Raw genomic sequence first — 20,124 nt, 5'->3', positions numbered from 1 at the left:
GGGCAGGCTTAGTCTTTGCTATGGCTCTGCCAACTTGGTAACTAAGGGAACCAAGAAAAGAGCCACAAGTCTGCTTTAGTACTGGCAATAGCCCAGCGTGCTGCTGAGTTCCTCTCATTCCTTGGCATAGTTGCATTTTGTTGGAGGTGGGGACATGGCAACACTGAGTGGCTTATTATAAAAAAAAAGATTGCTATTTAAATAAACAGGATGATGGATAAAAAGAGAACAATATTAAATAATGAATGTAATTATTAATGAATTTAGACTTAAACTATTCTTGCAAACTGAGCATCAGTATGCATGTGTCTCTTATTTATTCATTTATTTTTAATGTTCACAGCAACTGAAACTCTCGAATTTTTAATTAAGAAAAACCCAAACACAAATATTTCAATGCCATCAATTTTCTGTAATTCAGCAGTAGCAATAACAAAGTATTCAGTCAGTACAAAAAGCAGATCTACTGATAATAAATGACGACATTTTTTTAACATGTTTAGCAAGAGGAGGAGAAGAAAGGCAAGCAGCCTTTGAAAAGCTGCAGTCCTACATTGTCACAACATTGCTCAGGGCAGATGCAAAGGCAAGAGTCCCACATATGCAATCCTACCTCTGTAACAACAGGCAACAATCTAGCAATAACACTTTTACCTTAAAAGTTTTAAGTTTTAACCCTTTCTTAAGAAGGCATTTGACCTCAGAACTAAAGCAGTTTAAGGGCATGTACTGTATGAGTTTCAGCAGCTCTGGTGATGGCCAGTAACTCAGTCCCTTTGGATAATGAAACAGCAGCCGTAGGCCAATGCAGAGCATCTTTAACAAATATTCTACTAAAATGCAAAATGAATTGAAGAACTGAAATATCTGCAAAAGATATTGAAGAACTTCAGTATCTGCAAAATCAAGAGATCTTACCTAGGTTAACTAGGTGGGGGGGTCTAGGACAAAACAAAAGATAGGTTCAGTAATTCAAGGATGGTTGGAATAACTATCAGAAAAGTATAACAAATCCTGAGCAACTGACTGTAGAAAAATTACATGATGCTCATTAATTCTCAACTAACTGAGCTAGACTGATGCTTCAGGGAGTGACTGAAGGGTCAGAAAAGCAGGTCAAGCTGTCATGGCTTAAAGGGACAATATGGTGACACTAATACAGTAAGTGTGTGGGTATGAAGTGGCAGTTTGAACTGGCTTATAAAACCTGTTGCTCAACAGCATCTGTGTACCTTAGGGAGGCATCACAGGTCAACAGCTAGTGATATGTTTAGCATCTCATACTGCACAGAGCTCAAATCCAGTGCACCTGTGGCCAACCAGAGTGACCATGAGTAAACTGTGGTTACAATTTCCTGAATTTCTCTAGGCAAGAAAGGAGGAAAACTCTCTTAAAAACAAACAAACAAACAAACAAACAACAGTAGTAGGAAAACTACGGCTGGAGAACACAATAATTTTCTTTCAATATTGTTTAGATTCTTCTAGCCTAGAGATAGCTCAGTGTGGCATGACTAAACTGTAACACAGTTGTACATATAAAGAGCACTGTTATATTCTGGGGCACAGTTATCAGAAATCTCTGCCCACAGTGGCTTGGAAAGCTGTACTTAAATCTTGTTCTCAGCTTGTTTATTTTAAGTTTGTCCTGCCTAAAACATCCACAGTCTAGGCCATTATGAGCACTATCACCTAATCAGGCTGAAACATCAGTTAGTCCTGATTTTTTTACACTTAAGTTTATCTTCACAGCAATCCCTACTGTGTTGGGGAGTGAAGCTATGAATAGAACAGCTCAGAAATGCGGTCAACAGACATTTCCGTGCTACTCTAGGGAAGGTACAGGTAATTATTTTAACTGTCCCCAGTTTGTTCTTCTGTCCATAATAATAGCTTTGAGTTTATAAATAATGAAGCAGGATTTTAAAACCCAAAACAAACCCCTCAGTTGTCCCAGGAACTGTGTTGTAATTTAGTCTCCAAACATGGTTTTGTAAAAGAGATCCAAAACTACACTGTATAAGCCTATAACATACAGATGTGCGTAAGCGGAGCAAAACGACAGGATGGAAAACATCACAAGGAAAATAAACTCTCTCATCATTATTTCACTGCTTTTTACCTAAAAAACCAATGGCCTATTGTTTTGATTAAAGCTATTGTTCTGTTGCATTTTTTGTTGTTGAAGGAAACAGTAGTTGGTCAGTGACAGTTTCCTGAGAAGCAGCAGCTTGAAAAGCTAAATACAGTATCCTGTGCTTAAGGCTTTTGCTGCAAATTAAGGAAAAGCTATATTGGAAAATGTATGTTACTGTGGTAGATTAAAGAACGTAGTTTAAGATTCAACTTGCTTAAACACCCCCACTTCAAATACAAAACACACTCCAGTTTTATAAGCAAAGTAATTAGTTAAAAACTACTAAATGAAGCAGACCAAACATCTGTCCTGTAGCATCCTGGCTTCATGGATGTTCCTCTCATGTTACCAGGTGGCATATCCCACTTGGGACAAGAAAGAAAATTGCTATGTTGGGAACCAGCACAGCAGGAGGCTTCATTAGCCATGAGCAGGAGTAAAGCAGGACTTCAGGAGGAGCAATGCCCTGTTTACGCAGTCACCTTCACCACAGTAAGCCCATCATCAGCTGGACTGCCTGTAACGTATACTTTGGATAAACAGAGATACCTATGGACAAAAAGCAACTATGGTTTAAGAACTTTAAGAGCTCTTTGCCCACCAAGGAAACAAGTTCTATATTAAAAACTTTTTGCAAAATACATGCTCTGTTCTTTCTCCGCTTAATACCTTCCTCATTTGAAACTTGGCATTTGACAACATGCATTTAGAGCAACACTTGATGATAACTCAAAGTATGTGCAGTTAATCTGTGTGTAGTTTCAGCTCCTGAATGCCAAGAGTTGAAGTGTATTTTTTTGAGAGAAACAGGCTTGACCACGCAGCATAATTGTGTTTATGTAAGTTTTTAGATCACCAAGGATGAGGGAAGTATTTATATTTACTCCTCTGAAAAAAGACCAAAATTTCAAAATGAAAAATTCACTTTTTTTTCAATGTCACCTGATCCACAGACAAACAAGTATAAGCCCTTGTAGAGAGTTTTCTGTACTAAAGAGAGAGAAAAAAAGCTTACTTTTTTTAAAAAAAAAACCTTACAGCTATATATTATCATAAAAACTAATTTGAAGAAAATAAACTTTCGCTCTTTGGTCTGTCTTGGTACCACTCCAGAGACACATAACAGGAATATTTCAAATTCATTTTTCTCTCCTATTTGCAGAATATAGTAAAGTTGCAGTCCTGATTTTCCAGGTTTCTGAAATGAGAAAGATAAAGAATTTGTAAGTTGAAACAAGATGCCTCTGCTTTCTTTAAAAAAAGAAACAAAAATACAGGCATTACAACCTAAAACGTATTTGTGATATTTTAGTGCAATTGTTTGTTTGCCTTCAACATAATAAACAAAAAATTTTTTATTTACTTATGCCACATGCACCTTCCACTTATCTGTGTATCCCTATTTGGGAGGGAAACAAAGACCTGTACTCATATTCCAGCATGTTATGGGCTTTAGACTGTACATTGTTATAATAACTGCTACTAACTGAAGCCTTGATGTGTGATACTGTGGCATGTCTATTAAGATAATAAAAGTCAGAGTTTTATTCCATCAGATCAACTGCACAGATGTAAAGAAAAGGTCTTCAAACAATTTCTGTCTGTTTCTGAATGAATTAAGATGTGAATGTCTCTCAAAAAGTTTCCTGTTCTGTGACATAAGTTTTAATGTCCTCATCTCATCTGCTTCCTAACAACCTTGAAGATATTTGCATTACATTCAGAGGTCTAGGCTGCTTCTTGCAGTCAGAAATGCTCTGAGGGTGGCAAAATACCTATGCTTCCTGTATCATTTTAGTGCTGTCTACTTCAAAGAAGAGACAAGTGCGAGAATATACCTGAAACTGTGGATAACTGTGGCCTTGCCAGCTTGCAACTGACTTGAGGAAGAACAAACAAACCTAAAAACTTCAGACACCCAAAGCACAACAGGCAGAGGAAGAGTGGGCACCTGCTGCAGCTCTGATTAAATTACAGGGATCGTAGAGCTTCAAAGGATATTTAACAGATGTTACTTTTGAAGAGTGGGTCAGGTTCATAAATTCACCTTACTGTGCAAATAATACAACATTTTATTCTTACATTTCTTCCTACTGGAAGAACTGTCACCTTACAAGTAATTCTTATTCCAGCTGGTGCTATCTACAGGTATCTCATAAGGAAGAGATTTCAATTTTTCTCTTAGTGTATTGGCTGGGCAGTTTAGGTCAAATAGGGTAATGACCAAGTGATAAAGAATTAGCCAGATTCCCTCAGGTTTATTTCCAGATTTTTATATGCTTGGATGTTTCTAATAAAAAGCATAGCTCCAACAGAGAGTATAATATTGTGAATACTAAGTATTAGCTATCTGTTGACAGAAAAAAAACAGCTTTTTCAACTTAAATTTTTTGCTTGGTTTAGCGTATGTTCTGCTCTGCATATTTTTTGTGAGAGTTATCATCTGCTTTGTTAACCCTGTGAAGGGGTGGGGGAAAATCAGACTAACGACATCAGTGTTATAGCATAATTCTAGCAGCAGGAACTTCTCTCTTTCTGTATCTCTTCCACAAGCCTCATTAAGCTATGCATTGCAAAGGAGGATATCAACTGCTCATTAAAACAACTGTTCTCAGCTACACATGTGTGTTTACAATGAAACATCTGCAGCTCTTGGACTAATCTCTGAATATTTTTCAATTACCACATCTTAAAGATTTGAGTCAGTTCTAATGAATTGGCACAAACCATATTACTAGAAATTTTACATTGTACACTAAAACCCTAAGAAAATGATTCAAATCAAACAGAAAAAAAGTTCCTCAATCTGTCATCAGAGAAACAAACCCACAAGTACCTCAGAGTTTAATATCAGACCACTGTTTGTTCTTCAGTGAGCTGTCATGAGAAGCAAACCCAGGGAACAATACTAAGCTTAGTCTAAATACAAATACCTTAAAGCAAGTTATGAGTAAATTACTACTATTTCTTTTGGGGTGACTAACAGGACTTAAGATTTCTTCAGACTGACTTTCTCCATAGCCAAGATACTGTTCCAGAACCAGCTCCTCAGTGTGCCAAATGGACAGAGTTGGGAAAACCAAAAGGCATCGCCAGTTCATACCAACAAGAGGCTGGCTACCATTTGGCAAATGAGAAACCCACAGGATAAAGTGCAAATTATAAAACATTTCCCTGAATCCTTTATGAAGTCCTCAGTGAAAGAAGGTCCATATAAATGGACAATCTTTTCTATATGCATGCTAAAAAGGATAAACACCCTCCCCCAAAATGGAAAGGAAAATAAGGGCTGTTGACCAACCTGAACTTGGAGCTTGCTCTTAAAACAATCCTTTCACTTCCTCTGTGATGGGGTCAAGGTCAATGTCATAGAAGCAAGGCCTCGTGGGCAGTCCTGGCATGGTGCTCATCTAGGGGAACAATAAAATGAAGTTATCTGGCTGCATCTGTAAGCATGTAATTGCTCCATGCATGTAAGCCTGAGATTAAGAGAGAGGCTAGATTGTTCCTTGTGGACTCAGTCACAGATGTGATTTTCATTATATTTTTGTTTCTGTTAAAAATATCAAGCTCTGCATTTCAATTCCTTTTTAAGAGTATGCTTCTAAAAGAGAAAATTCTGCTACAAAATACAGGCTCCTTCACAGTAAACTCTTAATAAAATTTAGACACACTGGGACTTATTGTCAGAATTTCTTCTCATTATTTCTACTGAAAAATTCACACGGCAAAGGGCAAAGACGTAACGGCCTAAATTCACCTGGCGATACAAATGTGTTAAACTGCAGATCTTTTCTATACAGAATCAAAATACAGCAGCAGAATTAGTCACAACACTTCCGTGACTCATTACTTCACGTTAGGAGCAATTTGAGATAGTTCAACTAAACAGACATGGATTATAGCTGAATTCTAATTCAGTGGTTAGAATTAGTAGGTTGAGATACAAAGCTAAATCAGCCCAATTATCTCAAACTATGCATAATTAAGACCCTGATCTAGCATAAACCTTAAGTGTTTGCATACTTTTCAACATGGGAATAGTCTCATGCATTTAAATTACAGTTAGCAATGGCTCTGCTCACACTGCTTACTATTTACAGTTGGCATTTTAGCAGCAATTAAAAATACATGGGTGACTTAGAAATCTTGGGGTGTTGGACCACTATTGTTAAAGCCACTTTAAATCAGAGGTTCTGCAGATCCTTACCTCCCCACCTCACACTCCCACCTTCTCCCTTGGGAAAGGGAAGCCTAGTGAACAGGTTCAGTCTGATAAATTAATTTTTTGATTGATTTCATTTTCTCTTGTTTCAGTATCCTGAGCCAGTTCTGTGGCTCTAATGGCAGCACTGGCACAGAGAAAAGGATGTAAATGTGGTGCAGGTTTAAGGCAGCAACAATTTGGATTGATTCAAACCACTGCAGATTCACACCCTATGTCTCACTAAGATAACAGAAACCCTTAATATCTCATCTCATTCCAAAAAAAAATCAAGGCAGTTTAAAAATAGCATTTAGGCTAATGAACCTTACAAACATATTTTAACCTCAGAGGCAGAGAATGGCCCTGTGAGGTTAAGTGTCACTTCCTCCAAGCTCAAGATAGGTGCATCCCTATGAATAAGAAATCAAACAAAGGGGGAAGGAGACCTGCATGGATGAACAAGGAGCTCCTGGCAAAACTCAGAAGAAGAAAGTGTACAGAATATGGAAACAGGGACAGGCCACTTGGGAGGAATGTAAGAATGTTGTCAGAATATGCAGGCATGTGATGAGGAAGGCTAAGGCCCATTTGGAATTAAATCTGGCAAGGGATGTCAAGGACAACGAGAAGGGCATCTTCAAATACATCAGTAGCAAAAAAGAAGACTAGGGAAAATGTGAGCCCGCTGCTGAATGAGGTGGGTGTCCTGGTGACGAAGGATACAGAGAAGGCAGAGTTACTAAATGCGTTATTTACTTCAGTCTACTGTTAAGACCAGCCCTCAGGAATCCCAGAGCTTGGAGACAAGAGAGAATGTCTGGAGAAAGGAAGACTTTTGCCTGGACAAAGAGGATGTAGTTAGAGATCATTTAGGAAAACCTGAGACCGACAAATCCTTGGGCCCCAATGGAATGCACACACAAGTGCTGAAGGAGCTGGCAGATGTTATTGTTAGGCCAATCTCCATTATCCTTGAAAGATCGTGGAGAACAGGAGAGAGGCCAGAGGATTTGAAGAAAGCCAATTTCACTCCTGTCTTCAAAAAGGGCAAGGAGAGGACTCAGAGAACTACAGGCCAGTCAGCCTCACCTCCATCCCTGGAAAGGTGATGGAACAGCTCATCCTGGGTGTAATTTCTAAGCATGTGGAAGAAAACCTCTAAGTATGTGGAGAAGAAGGTGATCAGGAGTAGTCAGCATGGATTCACCAAGGGAAATCATGCTTGACCAATCGGATAGCCTTCTATGATGGAATGACTGGCTAGGTAGATGAGAGGAGACCAATGGACGTTGTTATCTACCTTGACTTCAGCGAGGCTTTCAACACTGTTTGCCATAACATCTTCATAGGTAAGTTGAGAAGTATGGGTTAGATGAGTGGACAGTGAGGTGGATTGAGAACTGGCTGGAAGACAGAGCCCAGAGGGTTGTGATCAGCAGTACAGAATCTAGTTGGAGGTCTGTGGCTAGTGGTATTCCCCAGGAGATATCAGGTACTAGGTCCAGTCTTGTTCAACTTACTCAACAAGGACCTGGATGAAGGGACACAGTGCCTTCTCAGCAAGTTTGCCAATGATACCAAACTGGCAGTAGTGGCTGATACACCAGAGGGCTGTGCTGCCATTCAGAGACACCTGGACAGGCTGGAGAGCTGGGCAGAGAGGAACCTCATGAAGTTCAACAAAAGGAAGTGCAGGGTCCTGCACCTAGGCAGGAATAACTCCATGCACCAGTATAGGTTGGAGGTTGACCTGTTGGAAAGCAGCTCTGCAGAGAAGGACCTGGGAGTCCTGGTGGACAAGTTGACTATGAGCCAGCAATGTGCCCCTGTGGCCAAGGTGGCCAATAGTATCCTGGGGCGCACTAGGAAGAGTGTCGTCAGCAGACCAAGGGAGGTAATCCTCCCCCTCTACTCAGCTCTGGTGAGGCCACATCTGGAGTACTGCATCCAGTTCTGGACTGGATGAGGCATGGAGCTACTGGAGAGAGTCCAATGCAGGGCTACAAAGATGATCAGAGGACCAGAGCATCTCTCATGAGGAAAGGCTGTGTGAGATGGACCTATTCAGCCTGCAGAAGACTGAAAGGGCATCTTACCAGTGTCTACCAATATCTTAAAAGAGAGTATCAAGAGGATGGGGCTGGACTCTTTTCAGTGGTGCCAAGCAATTGGACGAGAGGCAACGGGCACAAACTGAAACACTGGAAGTTCTGTCTTAATATAAGGGGTGACAGAGCACTGGAACAGGTTGCCCAGAGAGGTTGTGGAATTTCCATCCTTGAAGATACTCAAAAGCCATCTGGACAAAATCTTAGGCAACATGCTCTAGTTGACCCTGCTTGAGCAGGGGGGTTGGACTAGATGATCTCTAGAGGTCCCTTCCAACCTCAACCATTCTATGGTTCCATCCTACAATAATACCCAAACATGGGAAATGCACTACAATCTCTGGAAACAAGACTGATGTTTGGCGTTAACTCAGGGTGTAAGAGCCTTGAAGCATTAAAACTTCTTAACTGAATAGTCGACTTGGAGGACCAAAATTTTAGCTGTGGCAAGTCAGCAGAAACCATTAATGTTGGTGGTTAGTCTGACCTCAGGAAGTAACCCTTGTATTAAAAAAAGGAAGAAAATAACCACACTGGCTCGAGTGCTGGAAATACTCCAGCCACAATGACCTAAGGACAAGGATGCATTAGGGTACATTTTCATGCCATGACTGAGCTCATGCTCACTGCTGAAAGAGAAAAGTGAGGGAGCCCTGTGCTCCCTCTGGGACAATCCCCCTTTGGAGCTGGGCTCTGGCACAAACTTACCACAAAAAAAGCTCATTCCGCACATTGAACCAATGAAAATATACATGCACGCTTTTGTGGCTGATGAGTTAAATCTGCCTACGACGTGGCGAAATCACCATGCAAGTGCTGCCTGGCATCAGACAGCATACACTGAAGGAGCTGTCGTCGCTTAGCACAGGGCATGCGGCTCGTGTGCCCGCACTGCTCCTGCCACCGTCCCTGGCCCCAGGAGACACAGCTCAGCAACGAAATGGCCAAGGGAGAGCCATAACAGGCCTCAAAAGAGGAAAAAAGAAACCCAACAACACTAACCCAGCTGCTCCTGAATGCCGCATTTACAGGCCCCTCTCTGGCTGGAGCAGGCTGTATTTCTTTAAAAGCCGACCTTTTCTGCTGCATATTCAGTGATTCAGTTAGCCCTTCCACTTCAGCTTCGCTTTGAAGTCTAGTGTAATGTTTCTGCCATTAGAATACAAAAGAAACTGTAATATCTCTTTATGCTCCCCTGCCTCACCCCAAAGTCCTGTTTATTCCAGAGAAATAACTCAACTGCCAGTTCAGAGGTTAATCCCATGCTTGGGGGAAAAAGAGCTTGGAGAGCACAGTACTGATGCAGTTGTCTTACTTGTGATCTACTTCTGAGGAAAAACAATGCAACAAGGTCTTTCAGTGAACTCAGTACATTTCCTTTGTTTTTAAACTGAGTCCTTTGTGATCTTTTGTTATTGCACATAGTAGATTAAAAGCCAAAACTCTCTGTCTGCATTAACCAAAATTCTTCCAAGCGTCGTATGACATCACTTTATTGACTGACTTAGGCTTGGCATCTTAGCTAAATACCTTGTTATTATTCTTTATCTATTATTTGCCACATTAGTTGGACTGCTAGATTATTAGGGTTATTGAATTATTTTCTGTCTCAGATTCATCTCAGTTCATGAGTTAACTCTTGACAAGAAACTGCCTTAATGAATTCCTTCTCACTGAGAGAAGTTGAACAAATTGCCAAAGATAACTTTCTGGATACTCTGGCTGCGCTACATCTCAAAGTCAACTCCCAAATTCCACATTTCTTTTTTTCAGGGTATCTACAAGCACAGCCAGTCTTCATTCTTTCTATATAAATACCTCTGTATAAGACAAATAATAATCAGTTTACAGGAATTTTGTTTTGATCTTTTTAAATGAAATGTTAACAAAATTGTACACATATGTTTATGTTTATTTTTTATTCTATGAAAACCATAGGCCCAGTCCTACTATGTTGTAACTTCACTGTTCAACTTTCACTAATGGAAATCTATCTATTTTCATTGAACAAAATAGAATTTCAATAAAATGCAAATGTCAAAGCAATTTATCCCCAGGTCAGGCAATATACCTATTCTCATATTGAAAATATAAGCACGGGAGTGAGTTCAACTGAATTAAAATTACTGCTGCATAAAAGGAAGTACAAGGCAAAAAACAGAGGAAACATTTTCGGACTAATACCTGTGTGAACTACAGAGTGAAAATAAAACACATCTTGTCATTTTCCCCAGGGCCAGGAGTTCCAAATAGGAACTGTAAAGCCATGTAGATTTATGATCATTTCTCTCTGCTTTCGTTATTCAGACACACAGAGGTAAAATACAACATATCCTTCATTACTTCAAGGTCAACAAGAGGAGATGGCTTGCTTGCTGAAGTGATTACTACCAATTATTCCCCTACCAGCACTCTTATTTCTTTCCCACAGCCAAAAAAGGCACAAGAAAAAAGATGGCTCAATTGGCTGCAAAGCTGAATCAAGTCTTTCCCTGACTGACTTTCCACGTGGCTGCAGATTCACAATGATCTTGGTCCCTCGCACCGTTTTCCGTAATGCTTGTACCAGAGAAGCACAGAAGATATTTACAGTCATAAAGTAGACTAGATTGCAAGGCATCATATGCCCTCCATACACTGCACAGAGATCAGTGCAACCCACCACTCTAATATAAAGCCTTTTTGGATATGATTTGGCAGCTATGCAACACTACACAGTGTGGCTGTGAGAACAGAGCAGCATTAGAGGTAGCAAATGAGAACACATTATCTGCTTAAGACCGCTGACTGAGTTTAGGTAGCCAAAATAATCAATTCTTCAATTGGACCAAAATTGTTACGATCATATTTCTCTTGGGAGAAGGAATATATAAAGCATAATCTTTCATCTTAATATTTAATGCACCTTGTATGAATGTTTTATGAAGGGAAAAAAAAGGTTTTTATGAAGAATTCATCCAATTGCTGGTCAAAATACATCATGGACAAATTGGCAGGAACTAGTTTTGTAGAAACTCACTAGAATCTATCATTTCCTTTATAAAGTTTCCTATGCAACTGCCTACGCGTCCATGAAAGCAATTCTGCTTCACGAATACTCCATGGAAAATGCAATGTGTTTATTACTAAGCCACTCTACATTTTGGAGGAAAAAACAGTAAATCTTATGGTTTGCTATCTGAAGATCATTCATGCTTTTGGAAATGCACAATTCATGGAAGAAAAAAATACGATTTTAACTAAGAAAGTCTGAAGGCTACTGTTATTTATACTAGGCTTTTATATAGGTCCCTTCCAACCTTACTGATTCTGTGATCTTCCATACCTGTCGAAACAAAAATACTTAGGGAGCTTCCTTACAAAAGGAAGGTACCAGTTATTCCTAAACAAGCTACATGAAAGCACTGCTCCCCAACCTCCCCAAGAAGATGTTTATAGTCACTGAAAGCTCACTACGTTGCGCTTGACTGATTGTCACTCCATGAGAAGCTGGAAAGGACAGCTGCAAATATTGTCCCACATCACCCACCACTGTAGTACGCAAGTTGGCAAAATACAGATGCTGGGCAGGTCCATATCTGTTACATCTGTGATAGACATTATTCCTGAGGTAATGAGGTGGAAAACGTAATTGACACAATAAATTACCACTGGTGTTCAGCTCTTCAGTACTGGGTATCACAGTTTCTAAGCAAGGGTTACTTGGAGTTTTTCTAATATTTTCATAAGAAACTTAAAAGGTTCTTGAGAACATATTTTGATCCCACTGATTCCCCTGGATTTAAACCTGAATATAAGGAAGAACTTCTTTACTGTGAGAGTGACAGTGCACTGGAACAGGTTGCTCAGAGAGGTTGTGGAGTCTCCTTCTCTGGAGATACTCAAAACCCGCCTGGATGTGATCCTGTCTAACATGCTCTAGGTGACCCTGCTTGAGTAGGGCAGCTGGACTAGATGATCTCCAGAGGTCCTTTCCAATCTCAATCATTCTGTGATTCTGTGATTCTATGTGTAAATGCCTTTCTTATATGTCTTTACTGGCTTTTATTAGTACGTATTATTTTTGCCTGACACTTCCGTTCCATGTGTTGTTTTATATGCTTAATACCTTTCAAACTCTGGGTGAAAAGCCTCAAATTTGCCACATTTCAAATGTACTTAGTCTCCTGCCAATGCAACACAGTGGTTTTTCTCCTGCATTTTTTGATTTTCTTATAAACAAAATAATCTAAATTTAGCAGAGGAATACCTGCTAGCCAGTACAACTTACCTGGAGATTTAAAGAAATGCTGGCTATTAGAGAATCCCATTTCCAAGCAGAGACTTAGTAGTTTCATTTAAACTACAGTTACATGCTGACTTGTAATTTTAGTTGACCATAAGGTCTATTTAACAGTTCTACAGTCAAGCTCTAAGACTTTGCTAACCAGGTTTGTCATGGCTCCCAAGAGGAACTGTTTTGCTTAGCTTCCTTTTTTATTGTACAAATGCCTATCAGTAGTTGACACATCCTGCCTTTTACTTTCAATACATACATACACTTATGTCTGTGTGTGTGTGTGTGTGTGCATACACACACACACATATATACATATATATATGTATATATAAATTCTTACAGGACTTGAGATCACCTTGACTGGATTAGAACAATGACATGATTTGTAAAACAGATGTCTTGAGAACTACATCCAACTCATGTTTAGTGTCTTTTTCAGCTGTAAGACAAGGTTTGTCTGTTTTACAAGCATAGCATGATTTGTAAATGGAGAAAGAAAAACAGAGGAATCTGTACTTACACAAAAGTAGGAAAACGAGATGACTAGAGGATATGAAAAAAAAATCTCTGAACACCATATTGAGTAAACTTCTCTGTTCTGTGGCTTATGGAGTTAATGTTGCACTTGACAGAGAATGCAAGTAACTCAAATTATTTAACTGTTTCCTTTTGTTGATTAAACAAATTAAGATACTCCACAATCATTTGAAATGTGAAATACTGCAGAAAACAGATGTTGTTTCTCAAGAGAATCTAGCAGACATGTGACTGTGGATAATTTCTCAATAAAATCTGATGGGATGAACTGCACGTTCTGTACAGCCAATACTCAGCAACAGCCAATATTAGGAGAAAAAACTCAGGAGGTTTATAAATAGCACTACAAACCTGCATATATTATGTTCAATATGTTATTATTTGCTGGAATCTGGAGGCCTGGCACAAAGCAGCGACACTTAAGGGGCTGGCTAATGTTTCTCAGTTTGAATTAGAGCTCTGAAAGACAGATCTGCTATTAGAAGTTTGCTTCCCTGGAGTGCATTTGTCAGTCTCAACATAGGCAAAGCTGAAAGGAAGAGCTTCCCTTCATTCTGCTGGAGCAATCCCTTAAGGTCTCAGACCCTGCATACCTTTAGACACATTCCTAATTTCCAGTGTTAGATTATTTCCACTGACTGCTGTGGTGCTGGGCCCATGCTGAAAGTTGGCATCAGGGAACCACAATTCATGGCATGTGAGAGAGACTGAACAGTCCCATGACAGCATCACATGATGGAGAAGTGAATGCAGATTGTGTTGGGTTGATATTGGGTGCCTTAAGTTCTCTGCACTTTACCTTTTAAAACTACACTTGGAAATTGTTCATGACAGCCTCTACATAGAACAAGGTAGCAGGTAGGACTATATCACTCCAAAGCATGTTTCTGTGCAAAACCTTTTAGTGCAAGGTCACTTATTTCATATTCAGACTGCACTGTTCTACATTGCACAGATACATCCAGTGTGCACAGAAAAGGGCACTTTATAGGGCAGCTAGTGCACAAGAAACTAGACAACATATCCTAAATATTTCCAGGATCTGACTGTATTTTATTCCAGAGAACCTGAAGATGTCCCCAATTTGCAGAGCTGGGGATCTACATAACTTCAGAAGCAACTGTTAAAAGAAAACAGTATTGTTTGGCTTAATGAAAAAAAATACAACTGATACGAAAGTCTACACATGTGCATCCATGTATATTAAGAGAAGGGAATGGTGCTACGTAGAAGACGGAACCAATTCTCAAGGGACATTCCACCACCTCTTACAAGTAAACAAATCCCAAATTCTCACATCAGGAAAAGCAGATGCACAATGCAAGCAAATTGGGGTCTCTTTGGAAAAGTATCAACTATTAGAAACAAACTAATAAATTCGAACTTGGAAATGGCATTAATTTCTAAAATTTCTATAACTACATAATACTTAAGAAGATATTATCTCATTATTTTTCATTATCTGAAAATAACGATTTATAAAAACTGTTAGGCAACAAATTTTAGTGTTTAATGCTAAGTTTTTAAGAAGATCTGCCAAACCTATTGATAGTCAGAGGAGGTGGGGAGAGTGAAAGTCGTATTTCCTTCTCAGGAAATCTTAACAAAAAAGGAGTCTTGTTGCAACTTATAATGATCAGAGTAAGATATTCAACAAATTAACAGTTTTGAAAAAGATCAAAATAATGTTTGAAAAGATGATGCTCCTACTCCATATGTTCTAGTATTCCTTGCAAAATTTAGCTCTGTTTCACTGGCACACTGACTGTTTTCAGGTGCAGAAGGTCATCTGGCATAAATTATTCTATTATCATTTTCTGTAATGTTTGCACATTCTTGGCAATTCTCCTATTTTCAGGAAGTATTTACAACAATGAAATACATAGGCATTGTTCTCCTGTTATCAGCATCTGGATGACGTTGTAAGAGTACTGAATATTGATTACACAATCCTAATTAAACAGCTCTCCCTGCTACCTTGCTGCCAGGTGCTCCAGTGAGGCAGAAGTTGCTTTTGCCCTGTAGTGTTTTCTGAGGGATTTCCAGGGCTCCACAACTTACTCTGAATCTGAAAGCAATCTTCTGGGCACCTTAAACAAACAAACAAACAAACAAAAAAACAGAACCACAGAATGGTTCACGTCTGTCTGATATAGATTTTGGAGAGAGCTGAGGGTACATATCCTAAAGAGAGCAGGCGAGGAGAGGAATTAAGTCAATGCTTGGTTGGCCAAGTTCTTAGTGAACTGGTCATAGTAACACTGTTAAGATTCAAATTTGGCTGTTAGTGATGTGCTGAGGTACCTAAGTCGCAGAAGAGGCATTGCTGTAGATATTAAAATATATATATATTTAGGCAAAGATGTAATCTGTAAGAGGATGAGCAATTTTCCTCCGTTAAGTAAAACATATTTATGACTTGCATATATGACAGAACAATGCAAGCATTTTCATCTGACAAGTGATGAAACTGTATTTTAAACAGAAGAAAATAAAATGGTCCCTATAATAACAGTGTAACGGGGTCAACATTTTAAGTTCTACTTGAAAAATAATTTACTCTCTCTGAACTAGCATATGTTAGAAGTCCCATGTATTACTTGTTCATACTGTCCACAACACATTAGGATGTTTCACAGGGTATTCAGAGCTGCTCTCTACCCTGGATAGTTCAATGGATAAACATAATGCTACAAAAGGATAGCTACAAAAAACAGAGGACATTCAGGCAGAGAGGAAAACCAGTTACAAATATCAGGTGACTTGTTCCAGAATACTCCCCTCCACCCCAGCCCACTCAAATCCTTTTCCAGCAGTAATTGTTCCCTTGGCCAAGGCCTACATCCTGATTTTCTCTCCCTCCTCAGGCTTTCGACACAATCCCTGGCAGAGGACTCTTGCGCTCTGTCTCTCATGCATAATCACCCTCCTCAGCCAGGAGAAATTCTTTTCTCCAGCTCACTCCTGATGTCAGAGGCTCCCAGGGCTGCTTCCATTCCTGACAAGTTGCCAGTACATTGGATCATGCTGTAAACACGCCTCCGAGGGAATAAACCTAGATGATATTTTATAGAAAGGGGCTCCCGTCATGTATCGTATCAGCAACAGGAATGTCTCAAATATCTGATGTCTGCAGGTGCATAATAATCTTGGTTTGTCCAATGCTTGGACGTCCTGGATGACCAGGACCAGATGACATGAGCAGATCAGGTTCTGCTGATAGCACAGAGGGTTTCCTGGTATTTGGGAAGGAGAGGTCTGGCATGACCATATCCCAACAGTCTTGATTTTGCTCAGCAACTGAGCACTCTTCATTTTCTCTGGAACCTGCTTATTTTGTACCAAAGATTTATCTAGACGAGCCGTCCATCAGTCATGGGAACAAGTCCCCTTTGGGCTCTTGATTTTCATGATGCCGTTCTGTTTACAGCTTCATATTGTGAGTCTTCCCTTGTTTGACAGACAGTTTGACATGTTAACAAGTGAAAACATAGAGCCTTGATTACAGTCCAGAACTGAAAATGGTGGCAACAAGAGACTATGTAAAACAAACGTGTGCTCAACATGCAGCAAGCCTCACCCTTTCCAGTACGTCACACAAAGAGGAGCATCAGGAGTATCAACCTCTCATTTCAGTGACAAATTACAACATGGAGAAATCCCAAAATATTGTATAATTGTGCTGAATGTAGGCATATTTAATTGCTGACACACCAGACCTCTTGGTTACCATTAACTAGATCCACTGACATCTGAGTAGGCAAGTTTCCTAAAAAACACTACATCAGGGAAAGATGATGTAGGTATGTAGCAAGAATTGCTTCTGTAGAAAGTTATACATTGAAGGGGTTTTAGCAGAGGATCACTTAAAAACATAGTTCTTTTTAATTGTTAAATCACCCAATCGGCTTCGTGTCATTAAATAATTTATACTAAGTGCCAGTGGCCCCCCAGCAAAGGGGAAAGGAGACCTGCATGGATGAACAAGGAGCTCCTGGCAAAACTCAAACAGAGGAAGAAAGTACACAGAATGTGGAAGAAGGGACAAACCACGTGAGAGGAATATAGGAACGTTGTCAGAGTATGCACGCATGTGAGGAGGAAGGCTAAGGCCCATTTGGAATTAAATCTGGCAAGGGATGTCAAGGACAATGAGAAGGGCATCTTCAAATACATCAGTAGCAAAAAAGAAGACTAGGGAAAATGTGAGCCCGCTGCTGAATGGGGTGGGTGTCCTGGTGACGAAGGATACAGAGAAGGCAGAATTCTTTGCTTCGGTCTTTACTGTTAAGACCAGCCCTCAAGAATCCCAGAGCCTGGAGACAAGAGAGAAAGTCTGCAGAAAGGAAGACTTTCCCTTGGTCAAGGAGGATCAGGTTAGAGATCTTCTAGGCAAACTTGAGACCCACAAACCTATGGGTCTTGATGGGATGCACCCACAGGTACTGAGGGAGCTGGTGGATGTTGTTGCCAGGCTGCTCTCCATCATCTTTGAAAAGTCATGGAGAACTGGAGAGGTGCCTGAGGACTGGAAGAAAGCCAGTGTCACTCCTGTCTTCAAAAAGAGCAAGGACCAGGAAACTACAGGCCAGTCAGCCTCACCTCCATCCCTGGAAAGGTGATGGAACAGCTTGTTCTGGATGTCATCTCCAAGCACGTGGAGGAGAAGAAGGTGATAAGGAGTAGTCAGCATGGATTCACCAAGGGGAAATCATGCTTAACCAATCTGATAGCCTTATATTATGGAATGACTGGCTGGGTAGATGAGGGGAGAGCAATGCACATCGTCTACCTTGGTTTCAACAAGGCTTTCAACACTGTCTGCCAGAACAACCTCATTGGTATGTTCAGAAGTGTGGGTTAGATGAGTGGACAATGAGGTAGATTGAGAACTGGCTGAAAGGCAGAGCCCAGAGGGTTGTGATCAGCAATGCAGAATCTAGTTGGAGGCCTGTGGCTACTGGAGTTCCCCAGGGTTCATTACTGGGGCCAGTCCTGTTCAACTTGTTCATCAATAACCCGGATGAAGTCCTTCTCACAGTGCCTCCTCAGCAAGTTTGCTGATGATACCAAACTAGCAATGTGCCCTTGTGGCCAGGAAGGCCAATGGTCTCCTGGGGTGCATTAGGAAGAGTATTGCCAGCAGGTCAAGGGAGGTGATCCTGCCCCTCTACGCAGCCCTGGTGAGGCCACATCTGGAGTACTGCGTCCAGTTCTGGGCTCCCCAGGACAAGAGAGACATGGAGCTACTGGAGAGAGTCCAGCATAGGGCTACAAAGATGATCCGAGGGCTGGAGCATCTGCCCTATGAGGAACGGCTGCGAGAGCTGGGCCTCTTCACCCTTGGGAAGAGAAGACTGGGGGGGGGGCGGATCTTATCAATGTGTATAAGTACCTGAAGGGAGGGTGTCAAGGGGACAGGGACAAACTCTTTTCAGTGGTGCCAGGTGACAGGACACAAGGCAATGGGCACAAACTGAAACACAGGAAGTTCCACCTGAATATGAGGAAGAACTTTTTTTACTGTGAGAGTGACAGAGCACTGGAACAGGTTGCTCAGAGAGGTTGTGGAGTCTCCTGCTCTGGAGATATTCAAAATCCACCTGGATGCAACCCTGTCTAACATACTCTAGTTGACCCTGCTTGAGCAGGGGGGTTGGACTAGATGATCTCCAGAGGTCCCTTCCAACATCAACCATTCTGTGATCTATGTAACACCAAAAGATTTGGGTATTATGGAAAGCACTTGAAGTGACAGGACTTTGGAAAGGGTGGGAAATGAAGTGAAAATATTTTGTTAATCCCATCTGAATAGACACGATATGGTTTTTAGTGCTTTAAAACAACAGAACCTAGGATATATATTTCACAGGTTCAGGTCCACTTTCCAGTCATTAGTTATCATGGGGGATGCCAGAACAGAGAGTCTGGGCATGTATTTCCAAAGAATAGTCAAGTGCAAGCATCAATAACGTAAGTCACTGCATTGCTGTACCATCATAAAGTATCAGCCTTGACCTGCAGGAGCATCTTTAATCTCACATGGCTAGTTGAAGCTTCTAGATCTACATCTCCAATAGCTTGGATGAGCTATTTATTTTCTCTTCATAGCCCTTAAGAGAGATTATTTTGAAACAAACTGAAGTAAACAGGAAATAGACAATTATACAAAAGCACCTGACACTGTAAATCTGGATAAAGCTGTTTTGTAAACATACACCATTTTCCCCACTTTTCTCAAGACAAGTTACTGTTTGGTATCTTAGTTCAATGATCCAACCAGAAGGGAAGTACTATCTTCTCAACTTCACCAAGGAATTTGAACTTTTCCTTTAGACTTGTTCCTAATTGAGAATATCCAGAATGGATCCAGTTTATCTGGACATGAGGACATTAAATTGTTAATAGAGTCTATGTGAAAAAGATGTTCTCAGTCACAAGCGCATTGAAGAACTCCAGCAGTATTCAATATTAAATACAGTATGTCCCCTAAAGTCGTGTCAGAATGTACTGCAATCCTCTTTGACAAGGAAGCAGTAGAGTGAGCAATATTACTTAAATCTGTAATTTTCAGTCTATAGCCTATCAACTCCCTATTTTAAGTGGTCTCCAAAAGGCTGCTATGAAAACTGAGCCTTGAATGACCTATGCTGGAGATCACACTTCTGGATAATACAGAGACTTATGAATGCTTTGAAACACGTTGAAAACAATGACTTGGGCAATGGGAGTAAAGTTATGAAGAGGCAAGTGTGTTCAAGAACAGAGTTATAAAACATAACATCTAGTATGACTGCACCCAGTTTTTGATGATTCTCTTGCTGTTACCTTTAAGCATGGAAATAAAAAAGAAAAA

The 20,124-nt window shown here is 40.3% G+C and overlaps 1 protein-coding gene across 1 annotated transcript in view; it reads right to left on the bottom strand.

The window, feature by feature from the left end:
* Positions 1-391: 391 nt before the first annotated feature.
* Positions 392-20,124, bottom strand: part of MTHFD1L (methylenetetrahydrofolate dehydrogenase (NADP+ dependent) 1 like) — a 162,368-nt gene continuing 142,635 nt past the window's right edge. Inside the window, exons 27-28 of the mRNA XM_062572378.1 lie at positions 5,439-5,547; positions 392-3,335 (exon numbers count right to left, since the gene is read on the bottom strand). Coding sequence (XP_062428362.1) covers positions 5,458-5,547 — 90 coding nt within the window. The 3' untranslated portion in view covers positions 392-3,335; positions 5,439-5,457. The remainder of the gene's footprint in view (positions 3,336-5,438; positions 5,548-20,124) is intronic.

The sequence above is a fragment of the Rhea pennata genome, chromosome 3 (assembly GCF_028389875.1).
Source record: "Rhea pennata isolate bPtePen1 chromosome 3, bPtePen1.pri, whole genome shotgun sequence".
Classification (NCBI taxonomy): Eukaryota; Metazoa; Chordata; class Aves; order Rheiformes; family Rheidae; genus Rhea; species Rhea pennata.
Note: the sequence above shows the minus strand (reverse complement) of the source record. Positions and strands in the feature narration are given on the sequence as shown.